General features: G+C 39.5%; 1 protein-coding gene across 1 annotated transcript; it reads left to right on the forward strand.

The window, feature by feature from the left end:
* Positions 1-4,661: 4,661 nt before the first annotated feature.
* Positions 4,662-21,708, forward strand: LOC133633498 (pre-mRNA-splicing factor CWC25 homolog). The gene is made up of 9 exons (XM_062026033.1): positions 4,662-4,823; positions 9,622-9,794; positions 9,868-10,104; positions 10,539-10,608; positions 14,535-14,665; positions 19,134-19,200; positions 19,281-19,480; positions 20,880-21,047; positions 21,142-21,708. Exons 1-9 carry the CDS (start codon positions 4,806-4,808, stop codon positions 21,251-21,253), a joined length of 1,176 nt encoding a protein of 391 aa, XP_061882017.1. The 5' UTR covers positions 4,662-4,805; the 3' UTR covers positions 21,254-21,708.
* Positions 21,709-22,421: the final 713 nt, after the last annotated feature.

The raw sequence follows: 22,421 nt of genomic DNA on the forward strand, positions 1-22,421 counted from the left end.
ATTTGATGTTCAAACTGATACACTTTTTTTTTTTTGCAAATCATTAACTTTAGAATTTGATGCCAGCAACACGTGACAAAGAAGTTGGGAAAGGTGGCAATAAATACTGATAAAGTTGAGGAATGCTCATCAAACACTTATTTGGAACATCCCGCAGGTGAACAGGCAAATTGGGAACAGGTGGGTGCCATGATTGGGTATAAAAATAGATTCCATGAAATGCTCAGTCATTCACAAACAAGGATGGGGCGAGGGTCACCACTTTGTCAACAAATGTGTGAGCAAATTGTTGAACAGTTTAAGAAAAACCTTACTCAACCAGCTATTGCAAGGAATTTAGAGATTTCACACTCTACAGTCCGTAATATCATCAAAGGGTTCAGAGAATCTGGAGAAATCACTCCACGTAAGCAGCTAAGCCCGTGACCTTCGATCCCTCAGGCTGTACTGCATCACCAAGCGACATCAATGTGTAAAGGATATCACCACATGGGCTCAGGAACACTTCAGAAACCCACTGTCAGTAACTACAGTTGGTCGCTACATCTGCAAGTGCAAGTTAAAACTCTCCTATGCAAGGCGAAAACCGTTTATCAACAACACCCAGAAACGCCGTCGGCTTCGCTGGGCCTCAGCTCATCTAAGATGGACTGATACAAAGTGGAAAAGTGTTCTGTGGTCTGACGAGTCCACATTTCAAATTGTTTTTGGAAACTGTGGACGTCGTGTCCTCCGGACCAAAGAGGAAAAGAACCATCCGGATTGTTATAGGCGCAAAGTGGAAAAGCCAGCATCTGTGATGGCATGGGGGTGTATTAGTGCCCAAGACATGGGTAACTTACACATCTGTGAAGGCGCCATTAATGCTGAAAGGTACATACAGGTTTTGGAGCAACATATGTTGCCATCCAAGCAACGTTGCCATGGACGCCCCTGCTTATTTCTGCAAGACAATGCCAAGCCACGTGTTACATCAACGTGGCTTCATAGTAAAAGAGTGCAGGTACTAGACTGGCCTGCCTGTAGTCCAGACCTGTCTCCCATTGAAAATATGTGGCGCATTATGAAGCCTAAAATACCACAACGGAGACCCCGGACTGTTGAACAACTTAAGCTGTACATCAAGCAAGAATGGGAAAGAATTCCACCTGAGAAGCTTAAAAAATGTGTCTCCTCAGTTCCCAAATATTTACTGAGTGTTGTTAAAAGGAAAGGCCATGTAACACAGTGGTGAACATGCCCTTTCCCAACTACTTTGGCACGTGTTGCAGCCATGAAATTCTAAGTTAATTATCATTTGCAAAAAAAAAATTAAGTTTATGAGTTTGAACATCAAATATCTTGTCTTTGTAGTGCATTCAATTGAATATGAGTTGAAAAGGATTTGCAAATCATTGTATTCCGTTTATATTTACATCTAACAATTTCCCAACTCATATGGAAACGGGGTTTGTACTTGTATAGCTATTTTCTACCTTTTTTAAGGAACTCAAAGCACTTTGACACTATTTCCACATTCACCCATTCACGCACACACATTCACACATTGCAAAAAAAAAAAAAGTGTTTCTCAGTGTCGTCTGTGGTACCAGCTGAGGACTCTGACATTGCATCCTCTATTTTGAGAATGTCTCTAGCGTGGTGTTGGACCACAGCTACCTGCCAACGAGCTTTTGGCAACTCACCGAGAATGTTGGTATACATTGCAGGTTTTGTTGTCATAAGGTCACGAGGTAGCTTTCATGTGATGTACAAAACCCAAAACCAGTGAAGTTGGCATGTTGTGTAAATCGTAAATAAAAACAGAATACAATGATTTGCAAATCCTTTTCAACATATATTCAATTGAATGGACTGCAAAGACAAGATACTTAAAGTTTGAACTGGAAAACTTTATTTTTTGCAAATAGTCCCTCATTTGGAATTTGATGCCTGCAACATGTTTCAAAAAACCTTGCACAAGTGGCAAAAAAGACTGAGAAAGTTGAGGAATGCTCATCAAAGGTCACCACTTTGTGAACAAATGTGTGAGCAATTTGTCAAACAGTTTAAGAACATTTCTCAACAAGCTATTGCAAGGAATTTAGGGGTTTCACCATTTACGGTCCATAATAATGATAAATGGGTTAAATGATAAATGGGTTGTACTTGTATAGCGCTTTTCTACCTTCAAGGTACTCAAAGCGCTTTGACACTGTTTCCACATTTACCCATTCACACACACATTCACACACTGATGGCGGGAGCTGCCATGCAAGGCGCTAACCAGCAGCCATCAGAGGCAAAGGGTGAAGTGTCTTGCCCAAGGACACAACGGACGTGACTAGGAAGGTAGAAGGTGGGAATTGAACCCCAGTAACCAGCAACACTCCGATTGCTGGCACAGCCACTCTACCAACTTCGCCACGCCGTCCCTATAATATCAGAAGGTTCAGAGACTCTGGAGAAATCACATCACTATCAATCATACCATCACATAAGCGATGATATTACAGACCTTTGATCCCTCGGACGGTAGTGCATCAAAAAGCAACAACAGTGTGTAAAGGATATCACCACATGGGCTCAGGAACACTTTAGAAAACCACTGTCAGTAACTACATTTCGTCGCTACATCTCCAAGTACAAGTTAAAACTCTACTATGCAAAGCCAAAGCCATTCATCAACAACACCCAGAAACGCCACCGGCTTGGCTGGGCCCAAGCTCATCTAAGATGGACTTACAGTATGCAAAGTGGAAAAGTGTTCTGTGGTCTGACAAGTCCACATTTCCAAATTGTTTTTGGAAACTGGTGACGTCGTGTCCTCCGGACCAAAGAGGAAAAGAACCATCCGGATTGTTATAGTCGCAAAGTTCAAAAGCCAGCATCTGTGGTGGTATGGGGTGTATTAGTGCCCAAGACATGGGTAACTTACACATCTGTGAAGGCACCATTAATGCTGAAAGGTGCATACAGGTTTTGGATCAACATATGTTGCCATCCAAGCAACGTCTTTATCATGGACGCCCCTGCTTATTACAGCAAGACAATGCCAAGCCACGTGTTACAACAGCGTGGCTTCATAGTAAAAGAGTGCGGGTACTAGCCTGGCCTGCCTGTAGTCCAGACTTGTGTCCCATTGAAAATATGTGGCGCATTATGAAGCCTAAAATACGACAATGGAGAACCCGGACTGTTGAACAACTTAAGCTGTACATCAAGCAAGAATGGGAAAGAATTCCACCTGAAAAGCTTCAAAAATTGGTTTCCTCTGTTCCCAAACGTTTACTGAGTGTTGTTAAAAGGAAAGGCCATGTAAAAAAAATGCCCCTGTGCCTACTTTTTTGCAATGTGTCGCTGCCATTAAATTCTAAGTTAATTTGCAAAAAAATAAAAAATACCAGTCCATATTATTATGTTGAGCACTTTTTAGGGGTATGAATAGAATCTATCATTATGTGGTTTATTTCACACATGTGCTTCTCAACTATCTTGTTTTATTTATTGATTCATTTTTATTCCTATATAATATGTATTATTATTATTAAAATATTTACTATTACATATATTAGTTATCATTATATATCATTTTGTTTTGATATGCAAACAAATGAGCAAGTTTTCAATGATATTACACACTCTTAAAATGTCTCTTTGTTTTGATATGAAAACCTGCCTTTTAGTTTTATCCAAATATGTCGTATGATAAGTGTACTGTATGTCTGACATTTACAATAAACCAAAATAATGCAATGAGTTATGGTTATTTTTTATCATTGATAGATCTCTATCTCAATTTACCTATGCAGTATATAAAAACTGTTTAAGATGGCGGCCGCATTGACACATCGTTCCAATGGACGGCTGAATTGTTTTCTTTAATTGAGCAATTTAACACTTCCATCCATCCATCCATCCATCCATCTTCTTACGCTTATTCGAGGTCGGGTCGCGGGGGCAGCAGCCTAAGCAGGGAAACCCAGACTTCCCTCTCCCCAGCCAATTTAACACTTTCAATATGATTAAATTATTTTTTCCAATATTCTACACTAGGTTGAGCAATTTACATAGAAATATAAAATACATCAAATTAAATACAATCCTCATACAAACAAAACCTGTTAAAGTAAAAGTAAGAGACAATACAAATAAGATTAAAATAAAAATACATATAAATAAATAAAATGAATAAAACAAATGGGCTAATAATTCAAGGGCTTTTCTGCTTTTTGCCATCTTCCAAGATTTAGTTAATAACTTGAAATCATTAAAACCAATGATTTCCAACTGACAGCAGAGTCAGAGGCGGCCTCTATGTTTTCATATCTTTGCCTTGAACACACCACGATCTGTACCGGAAAAGAATAATAATATAATATTTTATTTTTATTTTTATTCAAATAAAAATCAAATACAAACAAATATATATAACGACATAACTTCCATCCATCCACCCTTTTCTACCGCTCATATTTCGAAATAATAACATAATCTTGTATTCGTAACTGTGCTGAAGTTGAAATTGTATTTTAGTAACAACGAAATACAAAACATTACATACATTATATTTCAAAAGTAAAATCTTACAGAACAATTGTAATGTAGTCATGATTCATGAATAACACATTCAAATAACTCATTTTATTTTGCAATTCAACCGGAAGTTAAATATACGAACCAGGAAGTGCAATACTGCCTACGCATAAACATAAAGGCCGCTGTGCCTCGGCTGCCGTTTCGTGGCGTTCGTTTTGGCAACGGGCGAAATTGTTTACTTTCTTAATTCATTTCTTTTTTGTCTAAACACAACATTTTCTCTCAAAATGGGGGGTGGCGACCTGGTAAGTATAATCTGTTTACATCTGTAAGACGAGACAGCTTGTGTTGTGTAATGCTAGTTCACTCTTTGCTAACACTATCACTGTCCCCTTATGTCCATATATACAGTATATATATATACATATATATATATATATATATATATATATATATATATATATATATATATATATATAGAGAGAGAGAGAGAGAGAGAGAGAGAGAGAGAGAGAGAGAGTTTGTAAACATGCTAGTTCAATGTACCGTAATGTATTTGCTAAAAATGAGTAAACAGCCTGCATGATGGGCAAACATTTTTCTCATGCATTACGTTGTATTGCTTTCGTTATTTGTTTAGATCAGGGGTGTCAAACTCATTTTAGCTCAGGGGGCCACATGGAAGAACATCTATTCTCAAAATCATGGCATGATAACTTAAAAATAAAGATAACTTCAGATTAGGGCTGGGCGATATGGCCTTTTATTAATATCTCAATATTTTTAGGCCATGTCAGGATACACGATATATATCTCAATATTTTGCCTTAGCCTTGAATGAACACTTGATGCATATAATCACACCAGTATGATGATTCTATGTGTCTACATTAAAACATTCTTCTTCATACTGCATTAATATATGCTCATTTTAAATGTTCATGCAGAGAGGGAAATTTACCAAAACTGTATTTATTAAAGTTATCAGGCAGTGGCACAAACATTCATGTCATTTCCAAAACAGAACGTGCAAGATTGTCAGAGACATTTTAAAAACAAGCTATAAGTGCACTTTTGTGAATGAATTCACTAAGATAACATATCAAAACTACACTAAATTAAAGTGCACGTTTTGTACAGAACGCAACTACAATCGTTTAAAACAAATAAAGTGCACTTTTGTGCATGATGTCACACAAGATATTTCAATAACTGTCAAATAGAAATTAGCTTCATAATAGGAAATCAAATAGTGTATGTCCTTCACTATGTGGTAGGTTCCTGCGGACGTTATCTTCTGTTGTTGACCATTTTTTTCATACGGTGTTGATGTGGAAATGGTTGCTTGGGCATTTTGTGGGTGTGGCACCGAACGGAGATGTTGACATGCGGAGTTTCAAGCACTCTTCATTCTCTAGCGGGTGACTTTTCAAATGATGCTAAAAATTAGCAGTAATGCTACTTTTTGTAGCAACGCTTTTGTCGCATACTTGACATATTACGGTTGTCCTTTCAACATATTGCCGCTTGAAGCCAAACCACCGCCAGACGATGCACCCCGTGCTGTTTTTCTTGGGAATTAATTCTTCCTTCATTTGTTACCAGATTCGCACCTTCTTTCTCTCGTATTACCACTCGCACCGCAATGCTAGGATCACAGCTAACGTTACCCATGCTGCTACCTCTCTGCTCCGCTAGAGCGTATGACGTTGCACGCGCGACAGTAGGTGACAAGGTGCGCTTGTTTTATTTCTCTGTGAGAAGGAGAGACAAGAAAGAGTGATAAAAGCCTGTAGTGTAATGCCCGCAGCTAAAAGCAACTGTGTGAGAACGTATACTCGAATGTCACGATATAGTCATTTTCTATATCGCGCAGAGACAAACCTGCGATATATCGAGTATATTCGATATATCGCCCAGCCCTACTTCAGATTGTTGTTTTGTTTAATATTAGACCAATCACATTCTAAAAATTTACAAATCATAATGGTTTTTTTACACTTACATGTTTCAGTATCTTCATTAGTTATTTATGCTTAATGAATAAATTATGTGATAATGTTCATTAGTCAAATAGGTGGAATTGAGTCTGGCAGAGTTTTATGGTGCTGAGGGTTCCTGGTTAAATCCCCAGCTTCTACCAACCTAGTCACGTCCGTTGTGTCCTTGAGCAGGGCACTTCACCCTTGCTCCTGATGGGTCGTGGTTAGCGCCTTGCATGGCAGCTCCCGCCATCAGTGTGTGAAGGTGTGTGTGAATGGGTGACTGTGGAAATAGTGTCAAAGCACTTTGAGTACCTTGAAGGTAGAAAAGCGCTATACAAGTATAACCCATTTACCATTTACCATACAGTGTGTAGCATCGTCGACAACAAAACTTGTGAATTTGGACTTTAATTTATCACACGTGAAGTAAGAAGGGGATACATATTATTTCAGAATAATTATGTGCGCCCAAAAATGTGTCCCCTGTCATAAGTACAACACAAAATGCAGAGATTATCGATTTGTATACTATCACTAATAAGCAGTAGAAGTAGGTAGTGTCCAAACACAGAAGTGTTGCCTCTATCTTAACATAGCTCTGCCCCCTCTGAAGTCATGCGTGTGATAGGGGACACAAAGAATTGCTCTGGTGACATCCAGTGGACACATTTAGAAACAGAAGTTTATTTCATTCAAACATTTCAGCTCATTTTTATACTTCGCAAACTCATCTCGTGGGCCGGAGGAAACCTGTTTGCGGGCCGTAACTTTGACACCCCTGGTTTAGATGATACAGGGTTTCCCCAAGCTTGAAATCTACATGTGGCGCTAGGGGAGCGGTCAAATAGACGTAATCTAATTTGCATAATTGTTGACATTGCATGTATCAAAATGCTAAATTAATTTACATACATTTAAAAACAAGTCTTTGTTATTAGTAAGTAGTATTAACATATTTTTGTTATATCGTTGTGCTCTATTCTTATGTTTGTTTTTATTGTTCAAAGTAGCAGTGGCAGCTGCTGGTCTTTCAAGTTAGGGCAGGGGTCGGCTACCCAAAATGTTGAAAGAGACATATTGGACCAAAAATACAAAAATAAAAATCTGTCTGGAGCCGCAAAAAATTTAAAGCCTTATATCAGTGTTAAAATGAAGGCAACACATGATGTAAGTGTCTATATTAGCTATATTAGACTGCCATCAAAATGACTGTGTCGCAGGCTGATGCAAATCTTTGTTGACAGAAATGTTGAAGTGTAATATTTATTCTACACATTTTTATAACATTGGAAAACATTACTAAAACGGAGGCTTTTCGGAGGGTGTAAAACCTCCTGGAAATTACTGGCTTAGAATGGCCAAAGGTAAAGATGTGTATGTTCTTGTTGAAGGAAATGGAAACTACAAATAAAATGACCTCAAATATACCTAAAATACGAGGCATAATGATCATGATGCAATATGTACACACAGCTAACATAAACAGCATGTTAGCATCGATTAGCTTGCAGTCATGCAGTGACCAAATATGTCTGATTAGCACTCTACACAAGTCAATAACATCAACAAAACTAATCTTTGTGGATAATCGCACAGCATAAAACGTTGGATGGACAAATGGAGACAAAGAAGGAGTGGCATAAAACACGTCTTTCTGTGGCAGCATCAAAGAAAGTTGTATATGTAAACAAACTACGGTGCGTTCAAGGACTTCCGAAATTAGGACAAAATGGCGCGCTTCATCAGTGAAGCATGTTTAATATAAATAGTGGGATATCTAACAATTAGGAAGGTTTGTGTCATGTTTGTCCTCCTTAAGGAACCCAATTTAAAAAAAATATGTGAGTGTGAATTAGGGCTGCAACAACTAATCGATTAAAATCGATTATAAAAATAGTTGGCGATTGATTTAGTCATCGATTTGTTGGATCTATGCTATGCGCAGAGGCAATTTTTATTTTTTATTTAATTTTTTTTTTTTATATATAAACCTTTATTTATGAACTGCAACATGTACAAACAGCTGAGAAGTAAGTATGGTGCCAGTATGCTGGTTTTTTTTAAATAAAATACTGGAAAGGATAGAAATGTAGTTTGTCTCTTTTATCCGATGATTAATCGAAGTAATAATCAACAGATTAATCGATTATCAAATTAATCGTTAGTTGCAGCCCTAGTGTGAATGTTGTCTGTCTATCTGTGTTGGCCCTGCGATGAGGTGGCGACTTGAATATTTTTATCCTCATCTTTTTCAATTTTCATAAATTTTTGAAAAAGATCCAGGGAGCCACTGTGGTGGCGCTAAAGAGCCGCTTGTGGCACCAAAGCCGCGCGTTGCCAACCCCCGAAGTAGGGGAAGCTATTTTTCAGCTACTCTTTAAACATCACTACATTCTCCAATAACATATTAAAGATATAAACATGCTAGATTTTACGAAAAAAACTTCACTCCAAAAATATAAATATCTCCATATCAACAGGAGCAACAGAATAAAAAAATTTGAAGAAGGCTTTGGCATTGTTTTATATTTCAAGAATGCTGATTCGCTCATTTTGCTGTCAATCAAAAAGGGATTCAGCCCAGTCATGTCATCCAATCATCATGCAGAAGCACGGCGACCCTTTTTAATTACTCTTATTCATTCCCTCACCTCAGTGGGTGGGACTAGTTTGGGTGCAGCACTGTGACACTACCACATCAATGACAAAAAGTTGCGCCACCTGTCCCAAAAGTAGTTGATTCTAAACAAAATGTAAACGCATTCTCACGCATTTAGTCAATGAAATGCAAACACAAAAGAACATATTTCGCCACTTTTTTTTTATATTTTAGGGGAAGCTAAACTTCCCTTGCAGTCTTTAGCAATCGCCACTGCTGTATATCTGGCATCACATGTTAAAACAATGTGGGTAAGAGAAGTCAGCAAGGCAGATTTATTCAGGACAATGCCTAATTTTGAAGGTGTGGCGGCTTCAATTTAGCCGTGGCACCGTGCCACAATCAGATACATATAGGGGAAACCCTGTAATAACCAGCTGCAGGCTGTAAAATGGCCCCCGGGCCGCATTTTGAACACCTCCTAGTGTGTTATATGTGTCCCCTTTGTCTTTGTCATAGAACTTGAAGAAGAGCTGGCATCCCCAGACTATGAAAAACATCGAGCGCGTTTGGAAAGCTGAGCAAAAACATGAATCCGAATGCAAGAAGATCGAAGAGCTTCAAAAGGAGTTAAAGAATGAAAGAGCACGGGAAGAAATAACCCGATACGCAGTGGAAACCGGTGCCATAAAGTGAGTTGTTATGATATTTTGTCACGTAAAGACACATTGCACAATGTCACTGTGTCGTTTGTATACTTTACAGAAAGAAGGATGATCGTCTGGACTGGATGTACCAGGGTGCTTGTAATCAGGTGTCCAGAGACGAGTATCTCATGGGACGTCCCATTGACAAGCAGATCACTGAGCAATATGAGGAGCCTGAAAGTGGTCCCTCAGCAGAGACTGGCCTTCTGCCTGGCTCAATCTTCAGCCCTGTCACCACTGCCTCAAATCTCGACATGGCCGCCAAGATCCGGGAAGACCCTCTTTTTGAAATTAGGTGAGTGATCCCCGTTTTTTCAGTACTGATGTTATTTCAAATGGCAACATGGGCCGTGTCTTATTTCACGCACTTCCATACCTAAACTTAGCCTTTGCAGTAAGTACATAAGTGTGTTGAAAAGTACGACGAAGTGCATTGTGCCATCTGTACCTGAATGTTGCCCTTAACACGCAACAAATGGTAAGTGTGTAAATGGTGGACCACTCTCTATCATTTTCATCTAGCAAAAGGGGAGGAACTAACTCAAAGGGTTTCAATTTCAATTGAATAATTGATTATCATTTCATGTAAGCAATAGAGTAATGGATTTGAGACAACACCTCACTGTCAAAATTTGTGCCCTCAAGTACGCAGGAGGTACATAGCAAGTATTCCATTTGAGACCCAGTTTTTAACAAATTAAATCACTTTGTGTTTGATTTGCACCACAGGAAACGTGAGGAAGAAAAGAAGAGAGAAGTCTTGACGAACCCTGTGAAGATGAGAAAAATCAAAGAAATGGTAAAACGTGTTATTTCGGTTTGTTGCATTCTGAGGGTGAACGCAAATCTGTTCTGTGATGGCGGTCGACTTGTTTGCATTTTGAGTCAGATTTTCCCATGGGAAGTAATGGCGTAAGATACAGTGGAACCCGCTTAAAGAGGACCTGTTAGGCAAAACCACCTTTTTGTACCTATTGGTATCTGTTTTTGTGTATTGTGGATCTCCATAAGTCCTGAAAATGTGAAATCAAACCATGGAGGCATGGCAGAGATAATTATAAAACAGTCGTGCCTTCCTTCATACTTCCTCCAAACAAACCGTTTAGAATTAGCCCAATTTGTGACGTTTTTGTAACATGTGACGTCAGCGGATATCTCCATATATGGTAAAGTTTTCCGCTAAGAGCTTTGCACAAGTCCACCATTGTAGTCCAACGTTGTTGTCAATAAGTTCCTTTTGTTTCTGTTATCCTCTTATTGTGGGGCATACTATCTTATACATGCACATGCATGCTAAAATCCTGCCTGTTGCAATTTTTAATACAAAGTAGCATACAGTTCTAACTTATGTCTGTCAGTAGACTTGATATGGAAGCGCTAAAAACTACAGCATGGCTGACAAAATAAGACGTTGTCGAAGTGGAAGCATGTAAAAAAGACAATACGGTGCATCAGAAAGCGGCTTAAAGATGGTCTGTAAAACATAAGCTATGCAACATTTTGACCAAAGAACCACCTTTACATGTTATGTAGACCACAAGGAAGTGAATGTAGAAAAAAATCATAATATGACCCTTTTGAGTCAATCCCGTTTACGTCAACCACCTTTCTGTCGACCAGCTCCTCAAGTCCTGATTAATCAAGAAATCAAATTGTATTTATTTAACAATTTTAATGCAAAGGCAAATTACAACACAGTGCTTTACATCTGTAAAAAAAGAAGAAATCACACATGCACACAAAGCACTATTGACAATAATAATACATGGTATGGTACTGAGGATTGAGTAAAAACACCACTTTTGAGGCATCTGTATTCTTCTTACTAAAAAGTTTGTGCTTTACATTACATTTCATTATTAATGTTGACGTATTTGCCATACAATATTGGACTGAGCAGTCAGGACAGAGACCTGCCATGGCGTTGCTTGATAACATGAGTTTTGTGCGATTGTAGATATGTATTTCTCGTAATTCCAAATACCGTATTTTCCGGGCCATGGGGCGCACCGTATTATAAGGCGCACTGCCGATGAGCTTGTCGAGTCAGGTCTATTTTCATACAAAAGACGTACAAGATTATAATGCGCATTAAAGAGGTCCTTTATTTATTTTTTTTCTAAATTGAAAACACTTCCTTGTGGTCTACATAACATGTAATGGTGGTTCTATGGTCATAGTGTATGTTTTACAGATCATCTTCAAGTCGCTTTCTGGCAGTCTCTTCAGGATTTGCCGTTTTGTGGGCGGCCTTCTTTACGTGGTTCACCTTCGGCAGCGTCTTTTCTCCGTCATCTTTGTTGTAGCGGTGTAGCCTGCAAGAACGGGAGTGAAAGAAGTGTCAAAAGATGGAGCTAACTGTTTTAATGACATTCAGACTTTACTTAAATCAATAACGGAGCAGCATCTCCTCATCTGTGGCTCACTAGTACAATAACAACGCTGGAAATGTGTCCCATTTAAAAAGAAAAACAAAAAAAAACATCTAATAACTAAAGTTCCTTCGGTGAATAATGTAAACTCACTATTAGGGTTGGGTATCGTTTGAATTCGAACAATTCCGATTCAGATTCTTTGTTTCGATTCCGATTCCTGACGATTCTCGATTCCGATTCTTTTAAGAGGCAGGGTCAAAAAAAAGTTTATGATATTTTAAATGAGCTAGCTAACCTACAGTCTTTCTGAATGAAATAGTCTGACATTCTCCATCAATTTTAATTCTATTAAATTTTTATGAACTTTACTATAAATTCCTCACAGGGCTGTTTTCAACTAGAATATAAATATCAAATCTATGAACTTGAATATAAATATTATAAATTATGAATACATTTTCCCAGGGCTACACTTTCCTCAAGAGAGCTTTATTTTTGAAAACCTCAAGAAAACACATTTACACATAAGTGTATGATGCTGCAGGAAACCTCATGAAAACACATTTACACATAAGTGTTTGATGCTGCAGGAAACCTCATGAAAACACCTATACACATAAGTGTATGATGCTGCAGGAAACCTCATGAAAACACCTTTACACATAAGTGTATGATGCTGCAGGAAACCTCATGAAAACACCTTTACACACACAAGTGTATGATGCTGCAGGTACTTAAAAATGCTACCGTGCTCCCACTGATGGGCTAACCTGGTGCAGAAAAGCAAATAAACAATAAGAAACAACTTGCAAAACCCAGTCCAGATTAGCAGCAGGTACAGTATAAAATCAGAGACAGTTCTTGTTTAGGAAAATGACCATATCCGCCTTCTCAGGCAGGATGCGTGAGCGTTCTGGACAGATAGTGTCTCCTGCTGTGGAAAATACACGTTTGCTGGGAGTGGAAGAAGCTTGAACGCATAAATAGGAGAAAGCTAGATCTGACAGCAAAGGATAAGTCTTTTGTTGGTTCCACCGGACCACCACCATGCAGCAGGGTCGTCAGACATAAGTATCGGTGGAACGTCCTGGTACATCTGCAGCTCTCTCTCCACTCGTTTCTTGATGGACATGGAGCTCTGTTATTTCGCGGTTATTTCATTTTTTTTTGTAAAGTAAAGCCAGGCTTTCGACCGCCGACGCCCGCTATCCATGCTTGAGCTTGACTGACTCGCTCGGCTATGCTAACACTTCCGGCGGTGGGCGCTTCTTCGTTGGTGTTCAGCGGCTTCTTCTTCCGGTTCGGCGGACATATTTTTTTCCGCTCGGCGGACTGGGTATCGAAAATAGGAATCGAAATTTAAACTTTTGAACGATTCCGGGAGAATCGGAAAGTTAGTCTCGGTTCCAATCGATACTCGATACCCAACCCTACTCACTATGCCGGTATATTTTAGCGATTTCATGCCGAGTTTACTGACAGATATAAGTAAGAACTTTACACTACTTTATATTAGAAATGGCAACAGTGGAGGATGAATGTCCCATAACAAGAAGATCAAGAAAAAGAAGAAGCTTATCGACTACATTGTCGGATTTGCGCAAATTTTCAGGACTTATGCTGATCCCAAATACAGATCAGCAGGTACCGGAAGGTAAGAAAAGTTGCTTTTGAATAATATTGCGAAACAAAATGCCAAATAATGTCTTACCTTATACACGCACTATAATAATACTCGTGAGCTGGAGCACAGTACAATCCGTCAAGCGGTGCGGCTTCAGTGCTTACCAAAGTCGTACTAAAACAGTTTGATAGATTTTTGAGCGCCGTGTGTAATGTTCTATATTTTCAATGGAACATATACAATTTTGGTGTTGTTTCCTTGAGTCATATTGCAATATCTTATGTTTGACTGCCATCTATTGGTCACTTATCGTTTCACCATGGACCAAATAAAATTGCTTTGAAGTCGGTAAGCACAACCTAAATTATTTCGTACGTTAGGCGCACCGGGTTATAAGGCGCACTGTCGAGTTTTGAGAAAATGAAAGGATTTTAAGTGCGCCTTATAGTCTGAGAAATACGGTACCTTGTGGATGCGTCCCTCCCATCTGAAACTCAATCTGTTAAATATAGGGATGTGCTGTTCAATCGGCCACCGATCAATATCTGCCAATTTCCGTGAAAAAGTATATGATCGGCCAGTGTGGATGAATGCCTTTCAATGCCGATCACAAAAATCAATCTCCTCTGGCTGATGAGAGTGAGCAACCCCACTTTCTTTTCAGGTCATTTGACGACCACGGCGCATTACTAATGAATAACCTTTTACATTGTCCATCTCTCACAGCTGCGGCAAAATCTTGAAAAGAAAGACAAGAAAAAGAAGAAGAAGAAGGACAAAGAGCGAAGAAAGGAGAGGAAGCACAAGAGAAGACACTCAAGTTCTAGCTCAGACGAGGACGATAAGAAAAAACACAGGTACACAAAGTTTTTTAATTTTTAAAACTATATCAGTTATTTTACCAGCCAAATTTGTCTTTGTTTCTCGTACTTTCATCTATTTGTGTTGTGGTGCCCGCTCGCACGCCATAAACACAATATAATGGGACTTTTTGAATATAGCTTGTTAGCAAATTTGCATAATTTACCATTAGGATCAAGTGATGCTTCTAGCTATGCGTCCTTCTTCTCTGATGCATTCAAATCCACGATCCGTGCGTCCTGGGTCCTCAGTTCTTACTAGGGTTGTCCTGATACCAATATTTTGGTACCGGTACCAAAATGTATTTCGATTATTTTCTAAATAAAGGGGACCACAAAAAAATTTCATTATTAGTTTTTTGTTTTTTTTTATCTTACGGTACATTGAACATATGTTTGTTATTGCAATTGAAGAACAATTTTGTCCTTAAATGAAATAGTGAACATACTAGACAAATTGTCTTTTAGTAGTAAGTAAGCAAACGAAGGCTCCTAATTAGTCTGCTGACGTATGCAGTAACATATTCATAACATATAACGTATGTGGGCTCTGTACCGAGGATGTCGTTGTGGCTTGTACAGCCCTTTGAGACACTTGTGATTTAGGGCTATATAAATAAACATTGATTGATGATTTATTGATTGATATTCAGGCGTGCTATCTTTTGTTAGCGGTGACGCCGGTGAGCTATTGTATCCTCCTACGGTGTGTAGTGAAGCATGTTTAGCTATTCCTCGTCCTGCAGGGATAATACTTGTAAGAAACTTACTTTATTTGTTGCCATGAAGGCGAGGATTAGTGATTTAGAAGTAGCTAAAACACTGCCGACTGGGGCTGGATGTTCACTGCTAGCTAGCTAGCCATGTCTTAAAGCACTTCTTCCTGAGGGTGATTCAGTGTTACAGCTTCACGTTTATCGTCAGTTTTTAGGCCAAAATGCGTCCATTCTCCCTTTTCTGTCTACACACTGAGGTCTGCTTGTAAGTACTCCGTGATTGACACTCCAAACATGCTCCTCTGCTGGTAAAACCAGCAATGTCACGACGTGGTGGCGCACGTTGGGAACCGGTACTTTTCAAACCGAGTATAGTACCGTCCACAGCAGCACCAGGTGCACGTTGAGAAAATCCAAAACCCAAAAACAGTGAAGTTGGCACGTTGTGTAATGCGTATACAAAAACAGAATACAATGATTTGCAAATCCTTTTCAACTTATGTTCAATTGAATAGACTGCAAAGACAATATATTTAATGTTCGAACTGAGAAACAACATTTTTTTTTGCAAATAATCATTAACTTAGTATTTAATGGCAGCAACACATTGCAAAAAAGTTGGCACATGGGCATTTTTACCACTGTGTTACATGACTTTTTCTTTTAACGACACTCAGTAAACGTTTGGGAACTGAGGAGACCAATTTTGAAACTTTTCAGGTGGAATCCTTTCCCATTTTTGCTTGATGTACAGCTTAAGTTGTTCAACAGTCCAGGGTCTCTGTTGTGGTATTTTAGGCTTCATAATGCGCCACATATTTTCAGTGGGAGACAGGCCTGGACTACAGGCAGGCCAGTCTAGTACCCGCACTCTTTTACTATGAAGCCACGCTGTTGTAACACGTGGCTTGGCATTGTCTTGCTGAAATAAGCAGGGGCGTCCATGATAACGTTGCTTGCATGGCAACATATGTTGCTACAAAACCTGTATGTACCTTTCAGCATTAAAGGCCTACTGAAATGAAATGTTTTTATTTAAACGGGGATAGCAGATCCATTCTATGTGTCATACTTGATCAATTCGCGATATTGCCATATTTTTGCTGAAAGGATTTAGTTGAGAACATCGACGATAAAGTTCGCAACTTTTGGTCGCTGATAAAAAAAAGCCTTGCTTGTACCGTAAGTAGCGTGACGTCGCAGGTTGAAGGGCTCCTCACATTTCCCCATTGTTTACACCAGCAGCGAGAGCGATTCGGACCGAGAAAGCGACGATTTCCCCATTAATTTGAGCCAGGATGAAAGATTCCTGGATGAGAAACGTGAGAGTGAAGGATTAGAGTGCAGTGCAGGACGCATCTTTTTTCGCTCTGACCGTAACTTAGGTACAAGGGCTCATTGGATTCCACACTTTCTCCTTTTTCTATTGTGGATCACGGATTTGTATTTTAAACCACCTCGTATACTATATCCTCTTGAAAATGAGAGTCGAGAACGCGAAATGGACATTCACAGTGACTTTTATCTCCACGACAATACATCGGCAAAGCACTTTAGCTATGGAGCTAACGTGATAGCATCATGCTTAAATGCAAAATAGAAACAAAAGAAATAAGCCCCTTACTGGAAGGATAGACAGAAGATCAACAATACTACCAAACTCTGGACCTGTAACCACACGTTTAATGCTGTACCGCCTGGCGAAGCCTAGCAATGCTGTTGCTAACGACGCCATTGAAGCTAACTTAGTTACGGGACCCCGACAGAGCTATGCTAAAAACATTAGCTATCCATCTACGCCAGCTCTCATTTGCTCATCAACACCCGTGCTCACCTGCGTTTCAGCGATCGACGGCGCGACAAAGGACTTCACCCGATCATCGATGCGGTCGGCGGCCCGTAGATGGAGGAAGTCAAGGTGAGGACAGCTGTGCGGCGACGGGCGTTGTAGCTTTCGACGACACCTCGGCCGCCATCAGAGTCAGCAAGAAACATATATTTCCCCAAAGTTACGTACGTGACATGCACATAGCGACACGCACGTACGGGCAAGCAATCAAATGTTTGGAAGCCAAAGCTGTAGTCACGGTAGCGCGTCTGCTATCCAACTCAAAGTCCTCCTGGTTGTGTTGCTGCAGCCGCCGCTAATACACCGATCCCACCTACAGCTTTCTTCTTTGCAGTCTCCATTGTTAATGAACAAATTACAAAAGATTCACCAACACAGATGTCCAGAATACTGTGGAATTTTGCGATGAAAACAGAGCTGTTTGTGTTGGGATACAATGGTGTCCGAATACTTCCGCTTCGACCATTGACGTCACGCGCAAACGTCATCATACATAGACGTTTTCAACCGGAAGATTCCCGGGAAATTTAAAATTGCACTTTATAAGTTAATCGGGCCGTATTGGCATGTGTTGCAATGTTAAGATTTCATCATTGATATATAAACTATCAGACTGTGTGGTCGGTAGTAGTGGGTTTCAGTAGGCCTTTAATGGTGCCTTCACTGATGTGTAAGTTACCCATGCCTTGGGCACTAATACACCCCAATACCATCACAGATGCTGGCTTTTGAACTTTGCGCCTATAGCGATCCGGATGGATCTTCTCCTCTTTGGTCCGGAGGACGCAACGTCCAAAGTTTTCAAAAACACTTTGAAATGTGGTCTCGTCAGACCACAGAAGAGTTTTGCCCTTTGCATTAGTCCATCTTAGATGAGCTCGGGCCCAGCAAAGCCGGCGGCGCTTCTGGGTGTTGTTGATAAATGGCTTTCGCTTTGCATAGTACAGTTTTAACTTGCACTTACAGATGTAGCGACGAACTGTAGTTACTGACAGTGGTTTTCTGAAGTGTTCCTGAGCCCATGTGGTGATATCCTTTACACACTGATGTCAGTTTTTGATGGAGTACCGCCTGAGGGATCGAAGGTCACGGGCATTCAATGTTTGTTTTCAGCCTTGCTGCTTACGTGCTGAACCTTTTGATGATATTATGACTGTAGATGGTGAAATCCCTAGATTCTTTGCAATAGCTTGTTGAGAAATGTTGTTCTTAAACTGATCGCCTATTTGCTCACGCATTTGTTAACAAAGTGGTGAACCTCGCCCCATCCTTTTTTGTGAATGAATGAGCATTTTATGGAAGCTGCTTTTATACCCAATCATGGCACCCACCTGTTCCCAATTAGCCTGTTCACCTGTGGGATGTTCCAAATAAGTGTTTGATGAGCATTCCTCAACTTTCTCAGTCTTTTTTGCCACTTGTGCCAGCTTTTTTGAAACATGTTGCAGGCATCAAATTTCAAATGAGCTAATATTTGCCAAAAATAACAAAAGTTTTCCAGTTTGAACGTTAAGTATCTTGTCTTTGCAGTCTATTCAATGGAATCTAGGTTGAAAAGGATTAGCTAATCATTGTATTCTGTTTTTATTAACGATTTACACAACGTGCCAACTTCACCGGTTTTGGATTTTGTAAATATGTGCTTTCATTTAAGAGTCTCCAAAAGTCTCCACTAAATGTTTTTTGTTTTTTTAAATGAATGAATGGCTTACTAAATATAGCCACTGAGTCGCTTTATTGGCGGCTCTAATAATCCCTTGTGCGTTATATTGTGTTAATAGCAACTAATCCAGCAGTACCGTCCAAATGTAGCCATGGCAAGCCGCCATGAATAAATGCATGTATCGGAATCAGTAAATACAGATAAGACACAATGACCACATCTAAGTATTTCTTTCAGGTCACGAGAAGAAACGTCCACTCACTCCAAATCTCATAATCATCACGTTCCAGGCTATGGCCTCCAGGTGAGTCATCAGCATTAAGATGATGTGACACATGCAGTGGACCATAACTCTTACAGTACATTATTTTCTTTGTACTGTAGCTCCCTGCTGGCAGACATCACCAGTCATCTGCTTTAAATCACACAAGACGCAATGAGAGAAGTAGAAGCCAATCTCCTCAGAGGCAAAATGGGGAAAGCCGCTCCTCCTCTTCCTCACTCCGACAGGACAAGAAAGTGGAGGTCGGCGCTCGTAGCCCTCAGAGAGAGCGCTACCAAAGGCAGCGGAACCATGTGTCAAAGTAAGAGATGAAGATATCTGACACTTAGTTTGTACTTGCATAAGTCGAAATCTCAGAAGTTTGTTCAGTGATGCCAGTCAATCTTTACTTTGTTTCAGTTTTTGAATCATCCTACAATCGATCATTTAAATCAGCTACAATAGTACCTCGCTTTTCAGTGTCAAAAAATGGAGCTAACTGTTTTAATGACATTCAGACTTTACTTAAATCAATAACGGAGCAACATCTCCTCATACGGAAACAACAACCAGGCCGGAAATGTCCCGTGAAAAATCGTCCGACCGGAACTCTCTAATAACTAAAGTTCCTTGGGTGATTAATGTAAACTCACTACACCGGTATGTTTTAGCGCTTTCATGGCAAATTTACTGACAGATAATAGTAGCACTTTACACTACTTTATATTAGAAATGGCAACAGCGGAGGATCAATATCCAATAACAAGAAGATAGAGAAAAAGAAGAAGCTTATCAACTACGGTGTGGGCACGGACTACAAAGGCGGACTCGCCCAATTTTTCAGGATTTATGCAGATCCCAAATACGGATCAGCAGGTACCAGAAGGTAAGAAAAGTTGCTTTTGAATAATATTGCGAAACAAAACGCCAGAAAATGCCTTATCTTATACACACACCATAGTAATACTCGTATGTTTAATGCGCCGACAATCCATCAAGCGGTGCGGCTTCATAGCTTACCAAAGTCGTACTAAAACATTTTCATGGATTTTTGAGCGCTGTTTGTAATGTTCTATAATTTCAATGGGACATATTACATGTTGGTGTTGTTTACTTTAATCATATTGCAGTCTACACGTATCCCTTATGTCTGACTGCCATCTACTGGTCACACTTATTACACCATGTACCAAATAAAATTGCTTCGAGGTCGGTAAGCACAACCAGGATTATTCCGTACATTAGGTGCACCGGGTTATTAGGCGCACTGTCGAGTTTTGATGGGAAAAAAGGATTTTAAGTGCGCCTTATATACCTACTCAGTGGCCTAGTGGTTAGAGTGTCCGCCCTGATATCGGTAGGTTGTGAGTTCAAACCCCGGCCGAGTCATACCAAAGACTATAAAAATGGGACCCATTACCTCCCTGCTTGGCACTCAGCATCAAGGGTTGGAATTGGGGATGAAATCACCAAAAATGATTCTCGGGTGCGGCCACTGCTGCTGCTCACTGCTCCCCTCACCTCCCAGGGGGTGATCAAGGGTGATGGGTCAAATGCAGAGAATAATTTTGCCACATCTAGTGTGTGTGTGACAATCATTGGTACTTTAACTTTAACTTATAGTCTGGAAAATACGGTATCAGACCAATATCGGATCAGGACACCCCGGGTTGTGCGAATTGGCAACACCGTTTAATCAGCCACTCATGTTTTTTTTGCAGGAAGCTCTCTAGAGAGGAGCTGGAGCAGAAGAGAAAAGAGATGATGGACCAGGCCAAGCAGAGGGACGAGGACAGGGAGAACAATGTCAGAAGATACAGGAAGCAAGATGAGCAGGAAAAACAACAGGAACAAAATTCCAAACGGGACCGCCATGTTGGTTTTATCCAGTATGTTTTTTTAAATGTTGACACATTTTGAATTTGTGTGTGATGTCACAATGTACAGTTGATGTCCAATAACGCTACTGTTCCTCTCTTACAGTGACATGAAGCTGGAGAGTGCTGCTACATCTTCCTTAGAAGACAGAGTGAAGAGGAATATCCACTGCATTCAAAGAACACCAGCTTCCTTGGACAACTTCATGAAGAGATGAACACACACAGACTTTGTGCACACAGATTGAATACATGTGCAGCAATAATATGTCATTCACCTAAACTGGGACCGATATTCAATGGTGATGTGATGAACAGGAAATCATAACGGCTCCATGCCTGTCTGTCATTGTTACATCACTTTGATTTATTTTGTGTAAACTTTGTATTATAAATATTTTCCCTTTTTTCAGTTCTTACAGTCAAATGGGACTGACTTTTGATGCTTTTATGACAAATGTTATGTACTCCTGCAAAGAAACTGCTGGAAATATATCAATAGAATGTGACTCAACTTAAGTAGGAACATATTTTAATAGAATTTATAGTTTACAACTACAATTGAAGCCAGGACTTACTTGGTAACATAAACATACTGTAAATAATATACCGTATTTTTCGGAGTATAAGGCGCACCGGAGTATAAGGCGCACCGGCCGAAAATGCATAATAAAGAAGGAAAAAAACATATATAAGTCGCACTGGAGTATAAGTCGCATTTTTTGTGGACATTTATTTGATAAAACCCAACACCAACAATAGACATTTGAAAGGCAATTTAAAATAATGATTCAGCCTGAACAACAGGCTGAATAAGTGTATGTTATATGACGCATAAATAACCAACTGAGAACATGCCTGGTATGTTAACGTAACATATTATGGTAAGAGTCATTCAAATAACTATAACATATAGAACATGCTATACGTTTACCAAACAATCTGTCACTCCTAATCGCTAAATCCCATGAAATCTTATACGTCTAATCTCTTAAGTGAATGAGCTAAATAATATTATTTGATATTTTACGGTAATGTGATACTTTCACACATAAGTCGCTCCTGAGTATAAGTCGCACCCCCCGCCAAACTATGAAAAAAACTGCGACTTATAGTCAGAAAAATATGGTACATTGGTTTTGAAATACATTCTTCCCCATAAGGAATCGACATTCAATGAATTTGTTTTAAACACCCAGAAATATTACAAAAACTTTTTTTAGAGAATCATTTTAGATATATACAAAAAACATTGTCAAATACATATAAATGATAAATGAACATTTAACATCACTTATGAAAGGCTCTTGTTTGCAAAGACTGTGGCGAGATGCCACCTTCGTGCTTTGCCATGAATTATTTCTTGAATTCAATAGTGCTTTTCAC

The sequence above is a fragment of the Entelurus aequoreus genome, linkage group LG18 (genome assembly GCF_033978785.1).
Source record: "Entelurus aequoreus isolate RoL-2023_Sb linkage group LG18, RoL_Eaeq_v1.1, whole genome shotgun sequence".
In the NCBI taxonomy this organism is placed as follows: Eukaryota; Metazoa; Chordata; class Actinopteri; order Syngnathiformes; family Syngnathidae; genus Entelurus; species Entelurus aequoreus.